The sequence below is a fragment of the Somniosus microcephalus genome, chromosome 24 (assembly GCF_052327205.1).
Source record: "Somniosus microcephalus isolate GS21.2 chromosome 24, FLI_Smic_1.0, whole genome shotgun sequence".
In the NCBI taxonomy this organism is placed as follows: Eukaryota; Metazoa; Chordata; class Chondrichthyes; order Squaliformes; family Somniosidae; genus Somniosus; species Somniosus microcephalus.
In genome coordinates, this window is record NC_141010.1 from 34,686,024 (window position 1) to 34,708,095 (window position 22,072).

The 22,072-nt window shown below is 44.3% G+C and overlaps 1 protein-coding gene across 3 annotated transcripts in view; it reads left to right on the forward strand.

Annotated features, from left to right (window-relative positions):
- Nucleotides 1-22,072, forward strand: part of dhx58 (DEXH (Asp-Glu-X-His) box polypeptide 58) — a 64,847-nt gene that overhangs the window by 21,755 nt on the left and 21,020 nt on the right. For 2 of the 3 annotated variants that reach the window (XM_085966482.1, XM_085966479.1), the window contains exons 7-12: nucleotides 2,678-2,804; nucleotides 3,244-3,441; nucleotides 4,440-4,693; nucleotides 9,323-9,472; nucleotides 14,420-14,581; nucleotides 15,240-15,430. In XM_085966482.1, coding sequence (XP_085822608.1) covers nucleotides 2,678-2,804; nucleotides 3,244-3,441; nucleotides 4,440-4,693; nucleotides 9,323-9,472; nucleotides 14,420-14,581; nucleotides 15,240-15,430 — 1,082 coding nt within the window. The remainder of the gene's footprint in view (nucleotides 1-2,677; nucleotides 2,805-3,243; nucleotides 3,442-4,439; nucleotides 4,694-9,322; nucleotides 9,473-14,419; nucleotides 14,582-15,239; nucleotides 15,431-22,072) is intronic. The other variant, XM_085966481.1, reaches the window with a different exon arrangement.

Sequence of the window (22,072 nt, forward strand, 5' to 3'; positions counted from 1 at the left end):
TGTCATCCTCGGTTCCGAGGGACTGCCTAAGAAGAAGATGATGTTATTTTTCATTTTCCAGCTATCTTTATGATCTCTGAGATCACTCAATAAGTGCTGAGATGTGGGCAGTTATTTGTTCTGAGGACCTGCTCTGACTAGCACTTTGTTGACACTGCCCAAATTTGTTTAACACCCAACCCTTAAAGCCAGCAGAGAGGACACCTTCTTCATCCAATGATTCCAGGCTGGATTTAAACCCATGTCACAATGATGATCTCACGCCACTCCGTGGTGTACTCACCTCACTTCACCATTGGATCTGCTGCCTATTGAGGACACAACCAACGTTCCCTCTAAGATGCGTGCGTGCGTGCAGCACCCTGGAATGCACCGCTCACAACTTCATCAGTTGATAGCCGTGTTAGCATTTTTGCCTCATATCATGTCCAAACGAAAGGCAGGAGCCCAGGCAACAGCAGTGTCTCAGAAAAAGTGCTGTCCAACATGTAAAGAGGATTGTTTTTGGGAAATTGTGGAAACCGAAACAACCAATGTCTCTGGTAGGGGGCTTTAGGAACTGGGAGACACATATATTGCAGTTTACGTGTAACTGATAAATTAGCCCTTGTGGTATTTTTTTTTCTTTAGCTAGTGGCATGTGTGTAAAATTTTCACTTAAGTAATGTCACCTTTTTTAGTGTGCTATACTGTAAAGTATTTTCAATTCATTTATACAATTGTAGCAACCCAGCAGTTCAGTGACTTTTAAAATATAGACTGCCCATGGACAAAATAGTAGTGCTCAGAGGAATTTGAAGCCTGTCCAGTACAAAGAAAATTTAGAGGGAACATTGGATACAACCCTTCCTCAAATCTACCAGTCTTAATGCAATCTATTCAAATAAACATAATCGATCTGAGCCAGGAAATCGGATGGACCAAACCCTTTCCCATTCACTCACATTGCATAGAATAGCAATAGACCAATTACCATCTTGTATCCTATGAATGAAAGGACTATGTAATAGCCCACTGTGTCAAAATGTCTTTTGACTCGGTGGGCTATTACATAGTCCTTTCATTCATAGTTGTACAGGGCCTTGGTGAGACCACACCTTGAGTATTGTGTGTAGTTTTGGTCGTCTTATCTGAGGAAGGATGTTCTTGCCATGGAGGGAGTGCAGCAAAGATTCACCAGACTGATACCTGGGATGGCAGGAATGCCGTATGAGGAGAGATTGGGTCGATTGGGCTTATACTTGCTAGAGTTTAGAAGAATGAGAGGGGATCTCATTGAAACTTATGAAATTCTAACAGGACGAGACAGACTAGATGCACGAAGGATGTTCCCGATGGTGGGGGAGTCCAGAACCAGGGGGTCACAGTCTAAGGATAAGGGGTAAGCCATTTAGGACTGAGATGAGGAGGAATTTCTTCACCCAGAGAGTGGTGAACCTGTGGAATTCTCTACCACAGAAGGCAGTTGAGGCCAATTTATTAAATATATTCAAGAAGGAGTTAGATATATTTCTTAAGGCTAAAGGGACCAAGGGATATGGGGAGAAGGCAGGGACAGGGTACTGAATTTGGATGATCAGCCATGATCGCATTGAATGGCGGAGCAGGCTCGAGGGGCCGAATGGCCTACTCCTGCTCCTATCTTCTATGTTTCTATGTTTAACTGTGGTTCATGAAAACATAGCCCAAGTATATAGTTCAGAATGCAGCATGCTACTTTTGCACCACTGAATCTGAATTGAGCCTATACCATGTATTCCTCTCCTAATTAAAAGGGAATATTGAAAACCTTAAGATTTAAAAGGAAGACTGAAGAAAGGAGAAATATTTGATTTAAAAAGGAAGCTTTTTCCTCGTAAACTCAATGGCCCGTATTTTCCGATCGGAGGCTTCCTGCGTGCGGAGGCCTCCGATCTGGAAAAAATCTGCGGACTTACCTGAGAGCTCCCGAGGTGCGTACACTTCCGATCCTGGGCCTCTCCAAACTCGAAATGTGCAGGGCCCATGTATCCCAGAGGCGCAGGCAGTTCGCAAGTGTCCCTGGGATCACGTGGGCCATGGGGAGCCAATAGGAGAAGGGAATCTCCCTTCATACACTTGACAGATAAACCTGTCAAATATGAATGGAGATCATCCCAAAAACACAGTAAAACATTCAATAACTTTTTTTTAAATCACATTTTTAAAATGAGTTGAAATTTCAATAAATTAAATATTTTAAACAAAAATGTAATTTTTTGAAAAAAATAATTAAAGTTCTTTACAGGGCTAAAAATAAACTTACCTTTTTTAAAAGTATTTTAAAATTATAAATCAGTGAAAAAGTTTTTTTTAAAAAACTTTTTTTCAACCCTTATGCTGGTAAAAGCAACCCTAATGCTTTTACCAGGCATAAGATTTCTAAGGGTTTTCAGCGGGTGGAGGTTCTCCAGAAAGCGGAACTATCCGCCCGCAGAGGCCCTTCTCCAGGGCAGACCATTCTTGACAGATCGGAAATGCCGGTTTTCAGCGCATGCGCTTTGCATGCCTGAAACCGGCATTTCTGATGTCCCTACGGGTGTGTACACAGCTCGTACACACCCGTAGGGATCGGAAAATACGGCCCAATAGTTTTTTAAACAGTTCTTTGCAGCTTTTTCTAATCTTACTTTCACCTTTTCTCCCAACTCTCATGCAGGACCCCTTTGGGGACAGAATTAAAAAGATGATGAGAACCATTCACTCTTATTTAGATGAATGTTCAATCACGGGGAATTTGGGGTCACAGATTTATGAACAAGCAGTTGTAGAGCTGGAAAAAGCAGGTGAGGGGACGACTTTTACTGATCCGTTTTTTGTTGCGTAACAGAAATAATTTGCATCAGTTTAGAAGGTAAGCAAAGCAGCAAGAGTAAAACTCTACGTGGATATATGTCATACCTCTCGATTGTATAGTTTTAATCGGGAAATTCATACACGAAACAGTCCCACTGAGAAAAGGAAGGAGTGGTATATGGAACTCCAATGATGCAAAATCAGCTGAGGACTCAGAAAGGTTCCCTTACTATGGCCCAGAAATTGATGGAAAAATAATGGCTCATGATAACGAGCAGGCAGCACTGATTTCACAAAGTGCCTGCAACCATACGATCAGGCGCGTGCAGCATACTACCTGCATGTCTGTAGTTGGGCACGATTGAATTTCCAGGCCCGCGTTATGTATTTTGTGTGTCTAATATTTGTTCTGTGCTTGGATGTTGCTAGGTGCCATTACATCCAACAGAAAAACACGTGCCTGTGCACTCCATCTCCGGAAATACAACGATTCCCTTCTGATCAATGACACAGTGCGCATGATTGACGCATTCTACTTCCTGGAGGAATTCTACAGCAACGAAGAAGAAACTAAAGTTGTTCTTGATCAAACAGATCGATTCCTATTGAAGGTGTTTAATGGTAAGGGTAGGTTCTGACCAATTTACAGACATGCAACTCACTGGATCTGTAACTTATTGTGGACCTGGGTTGTGGCATTTTGGATGAGTTGAAGCTTGTGGAGGGTTAATGCAGGGAGGTGAGATATTGCCAATATTGCTGAATGATCCCACCCACCCCCACCCCCGTCCCATGTCCCTAGCAGAGTGTTAGAGAAGTGATGAAGGTATAGACTAGGGTTTTGGCAGTTGATTGCATAAATAAATACAAGTTGGAGTGGGAGGGAGAGTTGAGGAGATATCCAGTGTTCAAGGAGTGGAAGGTGCATGCAGGGACAAAGGCAAGGTGGGGAAAAGCACTGTAGCTATTTGAAAACAAGGACAAGAATATTGAACTCAAAGCGACCATGGTATGGGGAGCCAATGGAGCTTGGAGAGCACAGGGGTGATGGGAATGTGGGACTTAAAGTTAAAGATTGTAAAGTACTGATTCAGGGAAACCTCAGTGACCCTGGGTGTGGGGGAAGGGTGTAGGGAGAATAGGCCAAGGTTCGTGATCCAGTGAGATCTGCTGGAGGTGTATGGACATCCAGTGAGCAGAATCAGGTTCAGTTGTGATACTTCCTGTGATATCTTGAGACACAGCATATATATACAACAGCACAACATGGCTTCCTGTAAGAACTGTACTGCACGTGGCTTTATATTATACACATCAGTAGTCCACCAGGTGGCTCTATTACACTTCCACAGTCAAATAGCTTGGCCACACTCACTGTCAAGGCTTGCTCATTAAAGAATAGCCACCAGAGTGGAACAATACCCTAGGAAGGCTCACACCTTCAGGAGAGGAAGGGAGGAAAAAGAAAAGATATTATAAGTTTATAACCGAATAACCATTATTTTATTATACAGATACATATCAAAAATGATAGCAGAATGATTGTAACTTTGTACATGAATTGATCCATTTAACTATACATGATTGCTTATGCTTTTCCCATCCCCACACTGTTCCTCTCTTAGATAATAAGGATGAGCTGCGCCTACTTGCCTTCAATAAACAGTATGAAAATCCGAAACTAAACACATTGGAGAAGATACTCCTGGAACGGTTTAAGGTCTCAAACTCCCGAGGGATTATCTTCACGAAAACACGGCAGAGCACGCATGCCATGCTGGGCTGGATTAAGAGCAGTGATCGGTTAATGGCAGCTAAAATCAAAGCAGAAAGTCTGACGGGGGCCGGTGCCAGTAGCCAGACTAAGCACATGACTCAGGTGAGCCGGAACAGTGCAGTGCACCGAAATTACCATTCTCAACTACTATTACCATTTTTGTAGCTGGTTGGAACTGCGCTCGTGCTAAGTACAACAAAACAATGGGATGTGCAGGTCAGTTCGACAAGACAACCAATACGCCGTCAATCAGTAATTTCAATGATCCAAGTACAACGGGTTTCACACAGTAATGAGGCAGTAAGTACAAAAGATGGATATTACCCCAATCCTTTGGAGAACAGGTGACCATGCGTTGAAATTGTCTGTTTCTTTGCTCCATTTCTGCCCTTCCCCCTTAAGGCAGTTCTTTATATACCCCCAACTCTATGGGCATTCACACGATCTTAACATCATCCACCCTCAGCCAATCAGTGACACTGTAGCCCATTTAACTCATATATGGACATGCTTCCATTTTGTTTCTCCCTGACTCTCTTCCGCAGTTTTCCAGCAAACACAACTTAAAACAAACTACAGTGAGAGTGTTTGGGTTTCCAGGTGTGGGGCTAATGTCACACTGTGATAAGTTCTGTTCTTTCTCTGCTGTTTTCTGCCTACCTTTCCTGAAGCTACTTACTTGCGCTGCAATACCATTGCATTGCTGGTGACACTTCTGTTCCGCGACCAAGTGGCCATTTTCATGCACGAGTTGAGACGGTGATCACTGACAGACTAATTGATTGTGGATTGGACGCTTCAGCCCAACCTGGTCCTTTGTTGTGGCTATCCACACACACACACTTTCATGCAGGAGTTACTGGATAGTCATAAGGAACCGTTACAGACTTTCCCTTTCCTAGACCAGGCGTGCCGAGACCAATTGTAGCAACCCTGTGATTATCTAAATCTGTCTAAGCTGCGGAACCATACTGGGTCTCTTCCTGGCCTATATGGCTAAGTACCATACCTTACATCCCTTTACCCATTGGGCCATTAAGTTTCATGGAGTTCTGTTCAACTTTTCTTGTATCTGTTAATTTGAGCACAATGATGTCCACTTTTATCTCACAGCTAATCATAGGAAAGTGGCACATCCTGTGTATATGAAAGGGGAAATAACAGACCCTGTGCACAGGATGCTGACATTCTTCGGACTAATCATCAGATGCTGCTGTTAAACCCTTAAGGGACATTGGGCCGTATTTTGTGACCCCTACGAGGTGCGTACATGCTCGTAGGGGCCGTGCAAGTTCCAGGTTTAGGCATGTGAAGTGCATGCGCTAAAACTCGGAACTTGCGACCTTCTTGACAGATCCTCCGCCTCCCCGGGCGAAGGACCTCTGCGGGCGGAGAGTCGCGCTATTTGCCCAACTTCCACCCGCTGAATACCTGTGAAATTCTTACGCCTGGTAAAAGCAGGCGTAAGGTCAGCTTTTACCAGCATAAGAGTTTTAAAAAATAAAATTTTATCACTCATTTATACATTAAAAACCTTGTCCAATAAGGTAAGTTTATTTTTAGCCCCGTTAAAACATATATTATTTTTTTCAAAAAATCAAATTTTTGTTTAAAAGATTTAATTAAATGGCATTTTAATTAATTTTAAATATGTAATGTTTTTTGTATTTATTTCATGTGTTTGTGTATTTTTTAAGGGATCCCCATTCATACTTATGGGGTTTCTGTATGTACGGAACTCCCATAAGTATGAATGGGGATCCCCTTCTTTTATTGGTTGGGCCAGCCCACGTGATCTCGGGGGCGCTTGCAAATCGCATACGCCCCTGGGTTACGTGGGCCTCTGCCCGTGCGTACCCGGAGAGGCCCAGGATCGCAAGTCTCCCGGACCACCAGGTAAATTCATAGATTTTTTACAGGCCGGAGGCATCCGCCTGCGGGACGCCTCCGATTGCAAATTTTCAGCCTACATTTCTGCACTGCAATCAACTTCCTCCTGTATATTTATGGAATAGATTCTAAACTGTTAAAACTGAGAGACAATGCACAAAGTTAAAGAAAAACCACACACAGCAAATGATACATTATACAAGTTATACACCATCCTGACCTGGAAATATATCGCCGTTCCTTCATCGTCGCTGGGTCAAAATCCTGGAACTCCCTCCCTAACCGCACTGTGGAAGTACCTTCACCACACGGACTGCAGCGGTTCAAGAACGTGGCTCACCACCACCTTCTCAAGGGAAATTAGGGATAGGTAATAAATGCTGGCTTTGCCAGCGACGCCCACATCCCAGGAACGAATAAAAAAAATACAAAATAGCAACTGTGCAGGAATAATGAGGCAGTAATTGCTTCAAAGGGTCTTGATGAAAGATGAGAGGTTAATGGTGGTGATAAAAAGGGTCAGATTAGCAGATTTTTCACCTCTTGTGTTAGCTTTTCGACATAATCCAGTTTGTATAAATACCTTTCATAAAGAAACATAGGAAATACCAATACAATAGTAAAAATAACATCTTCAGTCTGGTAGTTTAAAAGGGAGGGAGGACAGATTCTGAGGAAAGGCAGCCATTCATGATATTAGTGAATGTTGGACTGAGGACAGGTTACAGTGTGAAGAAGAGCTGGGTCAGAAGGGGTTCAAGGGTGCAGGAGGTGGGTCTCAAGGAGATTAGCTTGTTGACATCAGAGAGAAGCTACAGAGGAATCTGATTTGGGGCAGAGGTATAGTGGGGCTGGGGGTATATAAGGGAGACGAAGGAGGCTGAGGTAGCTGAGAGATGGTTTCAGAAAGCATCTGGAAAGCACCCACATGCTTCCCAAATGCCACCCGGGTCTGTAAATGGAATTTACCACTCCTGTGTACGCTGACTGTTAGCATTTGAGAAGCACTGTAAGATTCAGATTTCCTGGCTTTGCTCCCAGAGGTGCCGCTAAGTATAAATAGATGGGGAGGGGAGGCATCAGGAGCAGTTCCAGAATGTGCAGCAGGAGGAGAGGAGGACATAACCCATGTCAAAAAAATTATGTTCCCCCCCCCCCCCCCCCAAACTCCTGTGGCTGTGCCAGTGCCCTTATTGCAAGAGCCAGAAATTCCATCCTTTACAGAACTTTCCAAACATCAAGTTAGCGTGCAGAGGTGGGCAGTGGCAGGAAGACAGGCAGGCAGGGATTTCACGGGAGCAGAGGGAACAGGAATGTAAGGCCAATCAACCAAATTACACAGAACAACTTAAATGATCAAACCAGACAACGTTTTACATTTCCTATTGCCTCATGCAACCTCCTCAAATGATTTCTCACAATTTAATGCATTAGTGATGCTGCAAAATGTATTCACAAAATTAAAACAAACATGCTAATTTAAACAATTCCATCTTTAGCTCAATTTAACATAACTAAGAAATCCTGTTTATTACGTGACACAATACATCAACACATGGTTCATTCATTTCAATGGGATTTAAGAAAAAACACATCTATACTTTTTATACAAGGTATTCCTACTTGACCAATATACAATGGAGTTTAAACAGTTTTACAATGCAAAAATTAATGGAATATCAATTGATTGTGTTGGCATAGGCCAAGGCAACCCCTTTGAGGACTTTTGCCTCTTTCCAAAGTGATTGCTCTGAGTATGCTGTTGATAATGAATTTCAAGGCAATCGGCTCCAGAGTGAGAAAAGAGCTGCTCACTGTCTCAAGTCTCTGAAGAGTATTTGCTGAGCATTATGAACGATTCGTTCAAAGGGTTCTGGCATGAAGATTCACTACTGTACTGAGCAACTATTCACACATCATCAAATGCACTGATGCATTAGGAAACACTCCCAGGATAACTTGCGATAATGGCTCTAACCGTCTGATTCTTTCTAAACATACATTCACATTTTTAAGTTGTAAGGGTTTTTTTACATAAAAGTCGCACTTGATCTTGTTGGTATCCTGATTGGAGCTGCCATGATGAGGCAAGGGGCTGACACCCAACCTTTCAATGCCAACACCCTTTCCTTGAATTCAGTAGATCTCTTCTCTGTCATTAAGGAAAACAATCTCTTCTGAAACTACTTTATAAAAACTGCAAGAGGCAGAATTTGAGCGAATCTCCAGATGGGTTACCTTCTGGAACTGACAATTTTTTTTTAAACCAGCTGAATAAATGACTATTTATAGTTCAGTATAAAAACTTGCAGCAATTCTGTAAGCAGAGAAGTTGGTTGGAGGTTCTCTGCAGTACAGCGGAGTAGCGGGAGATGCAAAACTGAGATGCTGCAGAGCCACCATTGGCCAGAGGCTGTAATTACAGCATGAAAAGTTTACACGGCAGTTTCCATTATAAATGTGGACAGAGGAATTCATATTAAAAAAAACTTGACAGAAAAGTATGGCAAACGCATGACAACAGAAAGTAAGGTTTTGTAGACAGGAAGTGCGCACAGCCTTCAGGTTTTTAATATGCTATATAGAAAGGGAGATATATTAATTAAAAAAAAAGAGAAAAAAATAGGCTAATATTTTGGGTGGTGACCATTCATCAGAACTGGAACAATTAAAAGAATATTGTGAATTTTGAAATGCACAGTATGATCCTACAGTTCTAATTTTTTGACATTTAGCATTACAAGTGATTTGTTTTTGACATTGTTATACGTCTATAGACAAGTTGGCAGATGCACAGCACCTTCAATACTCAATGTTTCCCTTGTGTTTGTAACATTACAGCAAGAGCAGCAGGAAGCCATTCGGAAATTCCGACATGGTGAAACCAACCTCCTCGTTGCCACCAGTGTTGCAGAAGAAGGCCTGGACATAAAAGAATGCAATGTAGTCATCCGCTATGGACTTATAACCAATGAGATTGCTATGGTTCAGGTAAATTAATTGTTAATATGCTGAATGTTGTGTTTATCCAGAGTCCAATTTCTATTTTATTTTTTAGTCATGAGCCTCTGGTACACACAAACATACAAAATTGAAGGGCAGATAAAGACCAGCTGGTCCATCAAGCCTGCAAGAAAAACCAGAGGCAGAAAACCAGAGAAAAACCCAGGACCAATAAGGTAAAAGTATCCTGGAAAATTCCTCTCCGACGCCCTCAGGTGATTGAAACCAGTCTAGGAGATCACATGGACTGAGTGTTATCTATAATGACACTTGCCTTCTATATGATACAATCTCTTCCCCAGCCAAGAACCTTATGGAGTCAATCACCACAAGTGCAACCTCTCTGCTAGATGCTGACTGAGAACCGATCGCAGATCACTGAGCAATGAAGAGAGAGCATGGAAGTTAAATACATTTTCACTGGAAACATTATAAGAGGGGTCACGATTCAAGTTCTTCAAATCATGTTGGGAAACAACAATGTATTTTTTGTGCATAACTGGGAAAGAAGAACTAGAGGGACTGAAGAGGCCACTAGAGGGACTGAAGAGGCCATTAGAGGAACTGATCAAGTACCATCAACATGTGGACTAGATTGCCACCTAGTGTAGCAGATGCTAGCTCAGCTGAAGCATTTTAAAGGGAACTGGATCAATTTCTGACTCAGCAAAAAACAGAAGTGTACAGGTTTGAGCTAGGGAAAGATGAGAAATAGATTGGCTTCCGGAACAGGATAGAGAACAGACCAGTTAATCTTCAGGGTGTAGACTCTTTGTCAAAACTAGATCTGCAACTGAAACACAGGTTCTCAGCACAGATGCTGCTTGACCTGCTGAGTGTGAGCAGCACTTTCCTTTTTAGAAATCATAGAATCAACGGGGGCAATTTTCTCAGCCCCGAGGAGGCGGGTATGGAGGCGAGACTGCCGGGAAAATGGCAGAGTTTGGGGGTGGGTGGCAAACCGTATGCACCCCCTTAAATTGTACCCTTTAGTTTATATGTCCTCTCCTCATTCTTCCTTCCAAAATATCACTTCACACTTTTCTGTGTTAACTTTCATCTGCCACGTGTCCGCCCATTCCACCAGCCTGTCTATGTCTTCTTGAAGTCTATCACCATCCTCCTCATTGTTCACTATACTTCCAAGTTTTGTGTCATCTGCAGATTTTGAAATTGTGCCCTGTACACCCAAGTCCAAATCATTAATATATATCAAGAAAAGCAATGGTCCTAGTACCGACCCCTGGGGAACACTACCTTCCTCATGTCCGAAAAACAACCACTCACCATTACTCTCTGTTTCCTGTCACTTAGCCAATTTCATATCCATGCTGCCACTGTCCCTTTTATTCCATGGGCTTCAACTTTGCTGGCAAGCCTATTATATGGCACTTCATCAAAAGTCTTTTGGAAGTCCATGTACACCACATCAACCGCATTGCCCTCACCAACCGTCTCTGTTACCTCATCAAAAAACTCAATCAAGTTAGTTAAACATGATTTGCCTTTAACAAATCTGTGCTGGATTTCCTTAATTAATCCATACTTGTCCAAGTGACTGTTAATTTTGTCCCTGATTATCGTTTCTAAAAACTTCCCCACTACCGAGGTTAAACTGACTGGCCTATAGTTGCTAAGTTTATCCTTACACCCTTTTTTGAACAAGGATGTAACATTTGCAATTCTCCAGTCCTCTGGCACCACCCCTGTATCCAAGCAGGATTGGAAGATTATGGCTAGTACCTCCGCATTTTCCACCTTTACTTCCCTCAGCATCCTAGGATGTATCCCATCTGGTCCTGGTGACCTATCTATTTTAAGTACAGCCAGCCTTTCAAGTACCTCCTTTTTAATTTTTATCCCATCCAGTATCTCAACTACCTCCTCTTTCACTATGACTTTGGCAGCATCTTCTTCCTTGTTAAAGACGGATGCAAAGTACTCGTTTAGTACCTCAGCCATGCCCTCTGCCTCCATGTAGGTCTCCATTTTGGTCCCTAATCGGCCCCACGCCTCCTCTTACTACCCATTTACTATTTATATGCCTATAGAAGACTTTTGAATTCCCTTTTATGTTAGCTGCCAATCTATTCTCATACTCTTTCTTTGCCCCTCTTATTTCCTTCTTCACTTCCCCTCTGAACTTTCTGTATTCAGCCTGGTTCTCACTTGTATTCTTAACCTGACATCTGTCATACACCCCCTTTCTCTGCTTCATCTTACTCTCTATCTCTTTCGTCATCCAGGGAGCTCTGACTTTGGTTGCCCTACCTTTCTCCCTTGTGGGAATGTATCACGACTGTACCTGAACCATCTCCTCTTTAAAGGCAGCCCATTGTTCAATTTCAGTTTTGCCTGCCAATCTTTGATTCCAATTTACCTGGGCCAGATCCGTTCTCAACCCACTGCTCTAGATTTCTCCCTGTCCTTTTCCATAGCTAATCTAAACCTTATGATACTATGATCACTGTTCCCTAAATGCTCCCCTACTGACACTTGCTCCACTTGCCCCACCTCATTACCCAGAACCAGATCCAGCAATGTCTCCTTCCTTGTTGGGCTGGAAACATACTGATCAAGAAAGTTCTCCTGAACACACTTCAGAATTTCTTCCCCATCTCTGCCCTTTACACTATTATTATCCCAGTCTATATTAGGATAATTGAAGTCCCCCATTATTACTATTCAAATTTCTTGCACCTCTCTGTAATTTCCATGCAAATTTGCTCCTCTATATCCTTCCCACCAGTTGGTGGCCTATAGAATACACCTAGCAGTATATTGTTTCTTAACTCTAACCAAATAGATTCTGTCCATGACCCCTCCAGGACATCCTCACACTGTAATATTCTCCTTAATCAATACTGCCACCCCACCTCCTTTCTTTCCTTCCCTATTTTTCCTGAACACCTGATATCCAGGAATATTTAGTACCTAATCCTGCCCTTTTTTTGAGTCAGGTCTCCGTTATCGCCACAACATCATATTCCCATGTGGCCAGTTGCACCTGCAGCTCACCAACCTTATTTACCACACTTCATGCGTTTATACACATGCACTGTAATTTACACACATGCACTGTTTGTTTCAGATATCCATCATCTACAGTTGTTTGCTTTTTGTGGATGATAGAGTAATACTAGATGAGCTCAATGACCTTGTTTTCATAATTATATTCTTAATACTTAAACATGGCAGCACTGTGTTAAGCAAGTGAATGGAAGATCAGATTGCAGATTCAGTTTTACCTGATATTTGCACTCTGCCGTACCCCCAGAGTCTGGTTGCTCAAGTATACTTCCTGATGGGCCTGCTAAGGGACAACATTGGTAGGGTCTATGGACATGTCTGTAGGCTTCCTTAACCTCATTCCCACAAAACTTCTGAGAGCCAATTTCCCTTTGTGGTTCACTATGCTAGCTGATGTTGTAAATGGTTCCCTCTCCTCAGGTACTGTCCTTCTCGCTTTCAAAACCATTGTCATCACCTCCTCCCCAAAAAACCCCACCCTCAACCCCTCTGTCCTTGCTAACTGCCACCCCATCTCCAGCCTTCCTTTCCTCTCAAGTTCTTGAACGTGCTGTAGCCTCCCAAATCCGTGCTCGTCTTTCCCGCAACTCCATTTTTGAATCTCTCCAATCTGGTTTCTGTCCCTGCCACAGCACTAAAACAGCCCGAAGCAAAATCACAAATTACATCTTCGACTAATGCTCTCTTTTTCCAATGCCTTTCCTCGCTTGTCCAGTTCAGAGGAATTGCACTCACTTGGTTCCACTCTTGACTTATCTTATCATAGCCACATCATCTCCAGCAATAGCTGCTTTTCCTACCCTGCACTGTTACACCCAGAGTTTCCTAAGAATCTGTCCTTGACCCCCCCCATCCTCTTCCTCATCTACATGCTACCCATTGGTGACAACATCTATAGCCATGGGATCAGCTTCCACATCTACACTGACAACACCCAGTTCTACCTCTCCATCACCTCTCTTGCTCCCCTGCATTGTCAGACTGCTTGTCTGATATGTAGTCTTGGAGGAGCGACACTTCCTCCAGTTAAATATTCGGAAGACTGAAGCCATCATCTTTGGCCCCCAGCATAAACTCTGAACCCTCGCCAGTAATTCCATCCCCCTCACTGGCCATTCGCTCAGGCTGAGCCACACAGTTTGCAGTCTCGGCATCCTAGTTGACCCCGAGCTGAGCTTCCCATCAAGTACACTCTCCATCACAAAGGCCGACTACTTCCACCTCCCTAACCTTACCCGCCTCCACCCCTGCCTCAATCCATGTGTTGCCGAAAACTTCATCTATGTCTTTGTCAGCTCCAGGCTCATCTATTCCGATTCTCTTCTGACCAGCCTTCCATTTTTCATCCTCTGTAAACTTCAGCTCATCCAAAACTCTGCTGCCCATATTTTATCCACACCAATCCTGCTCACCTATCACCCCTGTCCTTGTTGACTTATCTCTGTAACCTCCATCCCTATAACTCCTTCCCAAACTCTCCATTGCTCTACCTCTGGCCTTAGTGCATCCTCACTCCCTTTGCCCACCAGTGGTGTTGTGCTTCAGCCGTCTAGGCCAGATGCTCGTTCCCTCCCTAGCTGCTCTAACTCTCCTCCTTCCTCTCTTCCTTTTAAGGCCCTGCTTAAAACCAAATTCTTGGACCAAGCTTTTGGTCACCCCCCCCCCCCCCCCCCCCCCGTAATATCATCTTGTCTCAGCATTCATTTTGTCTGATCACACCTCTGTGAAGGGCCTTGGGATGTCTTTCTATGTTAAAGGCGCAATATACATGAGATTTGTTATTGGATGCAGATAACATATGAAGTGATATTATCTCCTTTGTCAAAAAGACTGACAAAAGTTAATCATCTTGAACCACTTATTGTACTTTCCTGTTCTATAATTGTTTCACTTTTCCTTCTTAAGGCCAGAGGACGAGCCAGAGCTGACAACAGCATTTATTCAGTAGTTGCTGAACAAGGAGGGAGAGAGATACAGCGGGAATATACAAACGAGTACCGTGAGAAACTTATGAAAGATGCAATTGAGGCCGTGCAAGATATGCCACAAAGGGACTACCTTATAAAGGCAAGGCACTTGAATAATTTTGCACAAATTTTGTACTATTTTGGAACAGCAGTGTAACTGGGGGAATGTCCTTGCTGCAATTTCGGACTCTTGTGTATCTGTCCATTCTGCATACTACAACAATAACTAGTTACATTTATACAAGCTCCTCATGCCTCAGAGAACTTACAATGGGGAGAGGTGGACCCTGATCAGGGAGTGGATGAATTTAGTGTATGGGGGGGGGGGGGGGAGGGAGAGAGGGGGAGGGAAACTGAAGATGTGAAGAAATTGATTTTTCGGAGGCTTTGAAGACGGGGAAAGAGAAGAAAGGTGAAGTGGTTTTGGAAGCTAATTATTTTGAACTAGTAGATTTCCCATTGCGCCTGGGATCTGGAGTGCGATCTGTTTGCCATCCGATCAGCATTTATTCCTCCTCACCTGTGGAGTCTGCCTCTCCTAGTGCTGCCTCCTCATGTTCACTAATACCATCCTCCAGGATGTGTGGAGCTGTCCTCATGCTTGCAAACTTTGGCAAAAGGGTTGCAGGGATTGTCCTGGGTCACGGGCAATGTAGGCAGGCTGCTCTTCTAGACCTACAATGACAGAGAAGGGTTGGCCATCTGTCTGGGAAGTCAAAGTGCTGCCACTTTAATCCAAAGTGATTTCTCTGCTTTAGCTGCGAGAGCTGCAATTGGAAGGTATAATCAGCCGGAAGGTGAAAGATCAGAAGCATAACGCTACAAGGATGGAAAATCTTCCTGAAGGTGTGAGGTTTTACTGCCGGAACTGCAATGAGGCAGTGTGCCACGCCAGTGACATTCAAATCATTGAGGGCATGCACCATGTTAATGTGAACCCAGACTTCCGGTAAGTACTCCGAAGCGACTTTTCGCTGCTTAACTTTTTGTCTGAGATCCTAATCACATTCAATGTTCCTTCACACTGAATGGATGCCATGCTGCTGATTTTGCTTCTGTCTTTTTTCTCCTTTTCCAACAACTTTCATCCCTCGCCCTCTCTTAAAGGCCTGGCTCCCTGCTGGGGTACGGTTTTACAATGGCGACCATCCTCCAGTACCTTGCTCAAATGACATTTCTTCATGTGAGGGCCAGAGACCGATTGTCAGCAGGCTGTTCAATTGTGGGCTATCACACCCAGCACTGTCTGCACCGTCCACTTCCAACAAGTATCACTGGATAGCATCAGGAGTGGGAACTGTATGCCAGTTTTTTTTTTTATTCGTTCCTGGGATGTGAGGCGTCGTTGGCAAGGCCAGCATTTATTGCCCAGCCCTAATTGCCCTTGAGAAGGTGGTGGTGAGCCGCTTTCTTGAACCGCTGCAGTCTGCATGGTGAAGTGTCCCACAGTGCTGTTAGGTAGGGAGTTCCAGGATTTTGACCCAGCGACTATGAAGGAATGGCGATATATTTCCAAGTCAAGATGGTGTGTGATTTGGAGGGGAACTTGGAGGTGATGGTGTTCCCATGCATCTGCTGCCCTTGTCCTTCTAGGTGGTAGAGGTCGTGGATTTGGGAGGTGCTGCCGAAGAAGCCTTGACGAGTTGCTGTTGTGCATCTTGTAGATGGTACACACTGCAGCCATGGTGCGCTGGTGATGGAGGGAGTGAATGTTTAAGGTGGTGGTTGGGTGTCAATCAAGTTGACTGCTTTGTCTTGGATGGTATTGAGATTCTTGAGTGTTGTTGGAGCTGCACTCATCCAGGCAAGTGGAGAGAATTCCATCACACTCCTGACTTTGCCTTGTAGATGGTAGAAAGGCTTTGGGGAGTTAGGAGATGAGACACTTGTTGCAGAATACCCAGGCTCTGACCTGCCCTTGTTGCCACACTATTTATGTGGCTGGTCCAGTTAAGTTTCTGGTCAATGGTGACCCCCAGGATGTTGATGTGCGGGGATTCAGCGATGGTAATGCTGTTGAATGTCAAGGGGCGGTGGTTAGACGCTCGCTTGTTGGAGATAGTCATTGCCTGGCACTTGTGTGGAGCAAATATTACTTGCCACTTATCAGCCCAAGCCTGAACGTCATCCAGGTCTTGCTGCATACAGGCATGGACTGCTTCATTATCTGAGGAGTTATGAATAGCACTGAACACTGCAGTCATCAACGAACATCCCCATTTCTGACTTTATGTTGGAGGGAAGGTCATTGATGATCTGCTGAAGATGGTTGGGCCTAGGACACTGCCCTGAAGAACTCCTGCAGCGATATCCTGAGCCTGTGATGATTGAATTCTAACACCCACAACCATCTTCCTTTGTGCTAGGTATGACTCCAGCCAGTGGAGAGTTTTTCCCCTGATTTCCATTGACTTCAATTTTATTAGGGCTCCTTGATGCCACACTTGGTCAAATGCTGCCTTGATGTCAAGGGCAGTCACTCTCACTTCTCCTCTGGAATTCGGCTCCTTTATCCATGTTTGGACCAAGGCTGTAATGAGGTCTGGAGCTGAGTGGTCCTGGCAGACCCCAAACTGAGCATCGGTGAGCAGGTTATTGGTGAGTAAGTGCCGCTTGATAGCACTGTCGATGACACCTTCCATTACTTTGCTGATGATTGAGAGTAGACTGATGGGGCGGTAATTAGCTAGATTGGATTTGTCCTGCTTTTTGTGAACAGGACATACCTAGGCACTTTTCCACATTGTCTGGTAGATGCGAGTGTTGTAGCTGTAGTGAAAGAGCTTGGCTAGAGGCACGGCTAGTTCTGGAGCACAAGTCTTCAGCACGATAGCCGGGATGTTGTCGGGGCCCGTAGCCTTTGCTGTATTCAGTGCGCTCAACCATTTCTTGATATCATGTGGAGTGAATCGAATTGGCTGAAGACTGGCTTCTGTGATGGTCGGGACCTCGGGAGGCGGCTGAGATGGATCATCCACTCGGCACTTTTGGCTGAAGATGGTTGCAAACGCTTCAGCCTTGTCTTTTGCACTCGCGTGCTGGGCTCCAGCCATTATTGAGGATGGGGATGTTCATGGAGCCTCCTCCTCCCATCAGTTGTTTAATGGTCCATAACTATTCATGACTGGATGTGGCAGGACTGCAGAGCTTTGATCTGATCCGTTGGTTGTGGGATCACTTAGCTCTTTCTATAGCATGCTGCTTCTGTAGTTTAGCATACATGTAGTCCTGTGTTGCAGCTTCCCCAGGTTAGCACCTTATTTTCAGGTACACCTAGTGCTGCTCCTGACATGCTCTTCTACACTCCTCATTGAACCAGGGTTGGTCGCCTGGCTTGATGGTAATGGTAGAGTGAGGGACATGCCGGGTCATGAGGTTACAGATTGTGGTGGAATACAATTCTGCTGCTGCTGATGGCCCACATGGATGCCCAGTTTTGAGCTGCTAGATCTGTTCTGAATCTGTCCCATTTAGCACGATGGTAGTGCCACTCAACACGATAGAGGGTGTCCTCAGTGTGAAGATGGGACTTCGTCTCCACAAGGACCATGTGGTGGTCACTGCTACCAAAACTGTCATGGACAGATGCATCTGCGACAGGTAGATTGGTGAGGATGAGGTCAAGTAGGTTTTTCCCTTGTGTTGGTTCTCTCACCACCTGTCGAAGGCCCAGTCTGGCAACTATGTCCGTCAGGACTCGGCCAGTTCACCAAGAGTGCTACCGAGCCACTCTTGGTGATGGACATTGAAGTCCCCCACCCAGAGTACATTCTGTGCCCTTGCTACTCTCAGTGCTTCTTCCAAGTGGTGTTCAACATGGAGGAGTACTGATTCATCAGCTGAGGTTGGTGGTAACCAGCAGGAGGTTTCCTAGCCCATGTTTGACCTGATGCCATCAGACTTCATGGAGCCAGAGTCATTGTTGAGAACTCCCAGGGCCACTCCCTCCCGACTGTATACCACTGTGTCGCCTCCTCTGGTGGTCTGTCCTGCCGGTGGGACAGGACGTACCCAGGAATGGTGATGGAGGAGTTTGGGACATTGGCTGAAAGGTATGATTTTGTGAGTATGACTATGTCAGGCTGTTGCTTGACTAGTCTCTGGGACAGCTCTCCCAATTTTGGCACAAGTCCCCAGATGTTAGTGAGGAGGACTTTGCAGGGTCGACTGGGCTGGGTGTGCCATTGTCATGTCCGAAGCCAGTGCCAGGGTCGATGCTGGGTGGTCCGTCCGGTTTTATTCTTGTTGTTTCTTGTAGCGGTTTGTTACAACTGAGTGGCTTGCTAGGCCATTTTAGAGGGCAGTTAAGAATTAACCACATTGCTGTGGGTCTGGAGTCACGTATAGGCCAGACCAGGTAAGGATGACAGATGTCCTTCCCTAAGGAAATGAATAGCTTAGCCATACAGACCAGGAAGGTCCCAGGATCAATCCTTGGTCTATGCTGAGTTAACTGATATCAGCCAGGCCAATACTAGGAGCACTACAATTAGTCTCAGTTTTCCTTGGTTAAAAAGGGGAACGGTAGCATAGTGGTTATGTTACTGGACTAGTAATCCAGAGGCCTGGACTAATAATCTGTGTTAGATGTGAGTACAAATCCCACCATGGCAGCTGTGGCATTTAAATTCAGTTAATTAAATAAATCTGGAATTTAAAAAAAGCTAGTATCAGTAATGGTGACCATGAATACTACCAGATTGTTGTAAATACCCATCTGGTTCACTAATGTCCTTTAATCTACACATTTTCTCCGGTCTTTTTTTTACCCCTTGTCCTTCCAGTCAGGGTGCTCTTTGCTCATTTATTTAGGCTGCTTGACTTGTGGCAGTTTTTAAAGCACTGGGTATTACATAGTATTTGCAGCACAGAAACCGGCCATTCGGCCCAACAGGTCTATGCCGGTGTTTATGCTCTACACGAGGTTCCTCCCACCCTTCTTCATCTAACCCATCAACATATCCTATTCTTGTCTCCCTCATGTGCTTATCTAGCTTCCTCTTAAATGCACCTATGCTAGTTGCCTCAACTACTCCTTGAGGTAGCGAGTTCTACATTCTAACCATTCGCTGGGTAAAGAAGTTTCTCCTGAATTCCCTCTGGATTTATTAGTAACTATCTTATATTTATGGCCCTAGTGCTGGTCTCCCCCGCAAGTGGAAACATCTTCTCTACTTCTACCCAATCAAACCCTTTCATAATCTTAAAGACCTCTATCAGGTCTTCTCTTTTCTCAAGAAAGGAGCCCCAGCCTGTTCAATCGTTCCTAATAGGTATAACCTCTCAGTTCAGGTGTCATCCTAGTAAATCTATTTTGCACCTTAGAATCATATAAAGTTACAGCACGGAAGGAGGCCATTTCGGCCCATCATGTCCGCGCCGGCCAACAAAGAGCTATCCAGCCTAATCCCACTTCCCAGGTCTTGGTCTGTAGTCCTGCAGGTTAGAGCATCCCAAGTGCACATCCAAGTACTTTTTAAATGTGGTTAGGGCTCCTGCCTCTACCACCCTTTCAGGCAATGAGTTCCAGACCCCCACGACCCTCTGGGTGAAGAAATTTCCCCTCAAATCCCCTCTAAACCTTCCCCCAATTACTTTAAATCTGTGCCCCCTGGTTTTTGACCCCTCTGCTAAGGGAAATAGGTCCTTTCTATCCACTTTATCTAGGCCCCTCATAATTTTATACACCTCAATAAGGTCTCCCCTCAGCCTCCTCTGTTCCAAGGAAAACAGACCCAGTCTATCCAGTCTTTCCTCATAGCTAAGATTCTCTAATCCCGGCAACATCCTTGTAAATCTCCTCTGTACCCTCTCTAGTGCAATCACATCTTTCCTGTAATGTGGTGACCAGAACTGCACGTAGTACTCTAGCTGAGGCCTAACTAGTGTTTTATACAGTTGAAGCATAACCCCCCTGCCCTTTTATTCTATGCCACGGCTAATAAAGGCAAGCATTCTGTATGCCTTCTTAACCACCTTATCTACCTGGCCTGCTACCTTCAGGGATCTGTGGACATGCACTCCAAGGTCCCTTTGTTCCTCTACACTACTCAATGTCCTACCATTTAATGTGTATTCCCTTTCCTTGTTTACCCTCTGCTTCCTGTCTCTGAGCCAGTTTTGAATCCAATTTGACACTTTGCCCAGGATCCCATGGGCTTTTAACTTCGTGTCCAGTCTGCCATGTGGAACCTTATCAAAAGCCTTGCTAAAGGCCATATACACTACATCAAACGCACTGCCCTCATCTACCCTCCTTGTTACCTCCTCAAAATTCAATCAATTAACCTTCTCCAGTGCCTGTATATCCTTTTTATAATATGGAGACCAGAACTGTTCACAGTACTCCAAGTGCGATCTAACCAAGGTTCTCTAAGTTTAACATAACTTCTTTGCTTTTCAATTCTATCCCTCTAGAAATGAACCTCGGTGCTTTGTTTGCTATTTTTCTGGCCTTATTAACCTGCGTCGCTACTTTTAGTGATTTGTGTATCTGTACCCCCAGATCCCTCTGCCCCATTTAGACACTTATTTTTTAAGGAGTATGTGGCCTCCTTATTCTTCCTACCAAAATGTACCACCTCACACTTACCTATATTGAAGTTAATTTGCCAATTACACACCCATTCTGCAAGTTTATTAACGTCCTCCCGTATTTTGCTGTCCTCCTCAGTATTAACTATACTCCGCAAATTGGTCTCGTCTGCAAATTTTGAAATTGTACAACCCTAGTCTAAATCGTTTATGTAAATGGTGAACAACAGTGGTCCCAGCACCGATCCTTGTGGAGCAACACTTCCCACCTTTTGCCAGTCTGAATAACTACCTTTATCTCCTACTCTCTGTTTTCTGTTTCGTAGCCAGCTCGCTATCCATTCTGCTACTTGTCCCTGACTCCACATGTTCTGCCCTTAGTCATGAGTCTACTATGTAGTAAACCATGTTGCTGAGGAGACCCAGGTTCTCTGTAAATAAAACAATACATGATATCATTTTCATGCAAATAATGATATCACGGTAGGGGGAGATCACTCTGCAACTAGGAGAGTTTGGCTGCAGCCTTCTCATATTCTTAGGTGGATTGAAGATAAACATTTTCATTGGAACATAGGAACAGGAGTAGGCCATTCAGCTTCTCGAGCCATTGAGTTAGATCATGGCTGATCTGTATCTTAACTCCATCTACCTGCGCTGGTTCCGTAACCCTTCAAACCCTTGCCTAACAAAAATCTATCAATCTCAGTTTTGAAATTTTCAATTGACCCCGGCCTTGACAGCTTTTTCGGGAAGGGAGATCCAGATTTACACTACCCTTTCTGTGAAGAAGGGTTTCCTGATCCCTGAATATCTCGTTCTAATTTTAAGGTTATGCCCCCTTGTTCTGGACTCACCCACCAGAGAAAATAGTTTCTCTCTCTCTATCCTATCAATTCCTTTAATCATCTTAAACACCTCAATTAGAACACCCCTTAATCTTCTATACTCAAGGGATTACAAGCCTGGTCTATGCAACCTGTCCTCATAATTTAACTCTTTTAGCCCTGGTATCATTCTGGTGAATCTGCGCTGCCCACCCTCCAAGACCAATGTA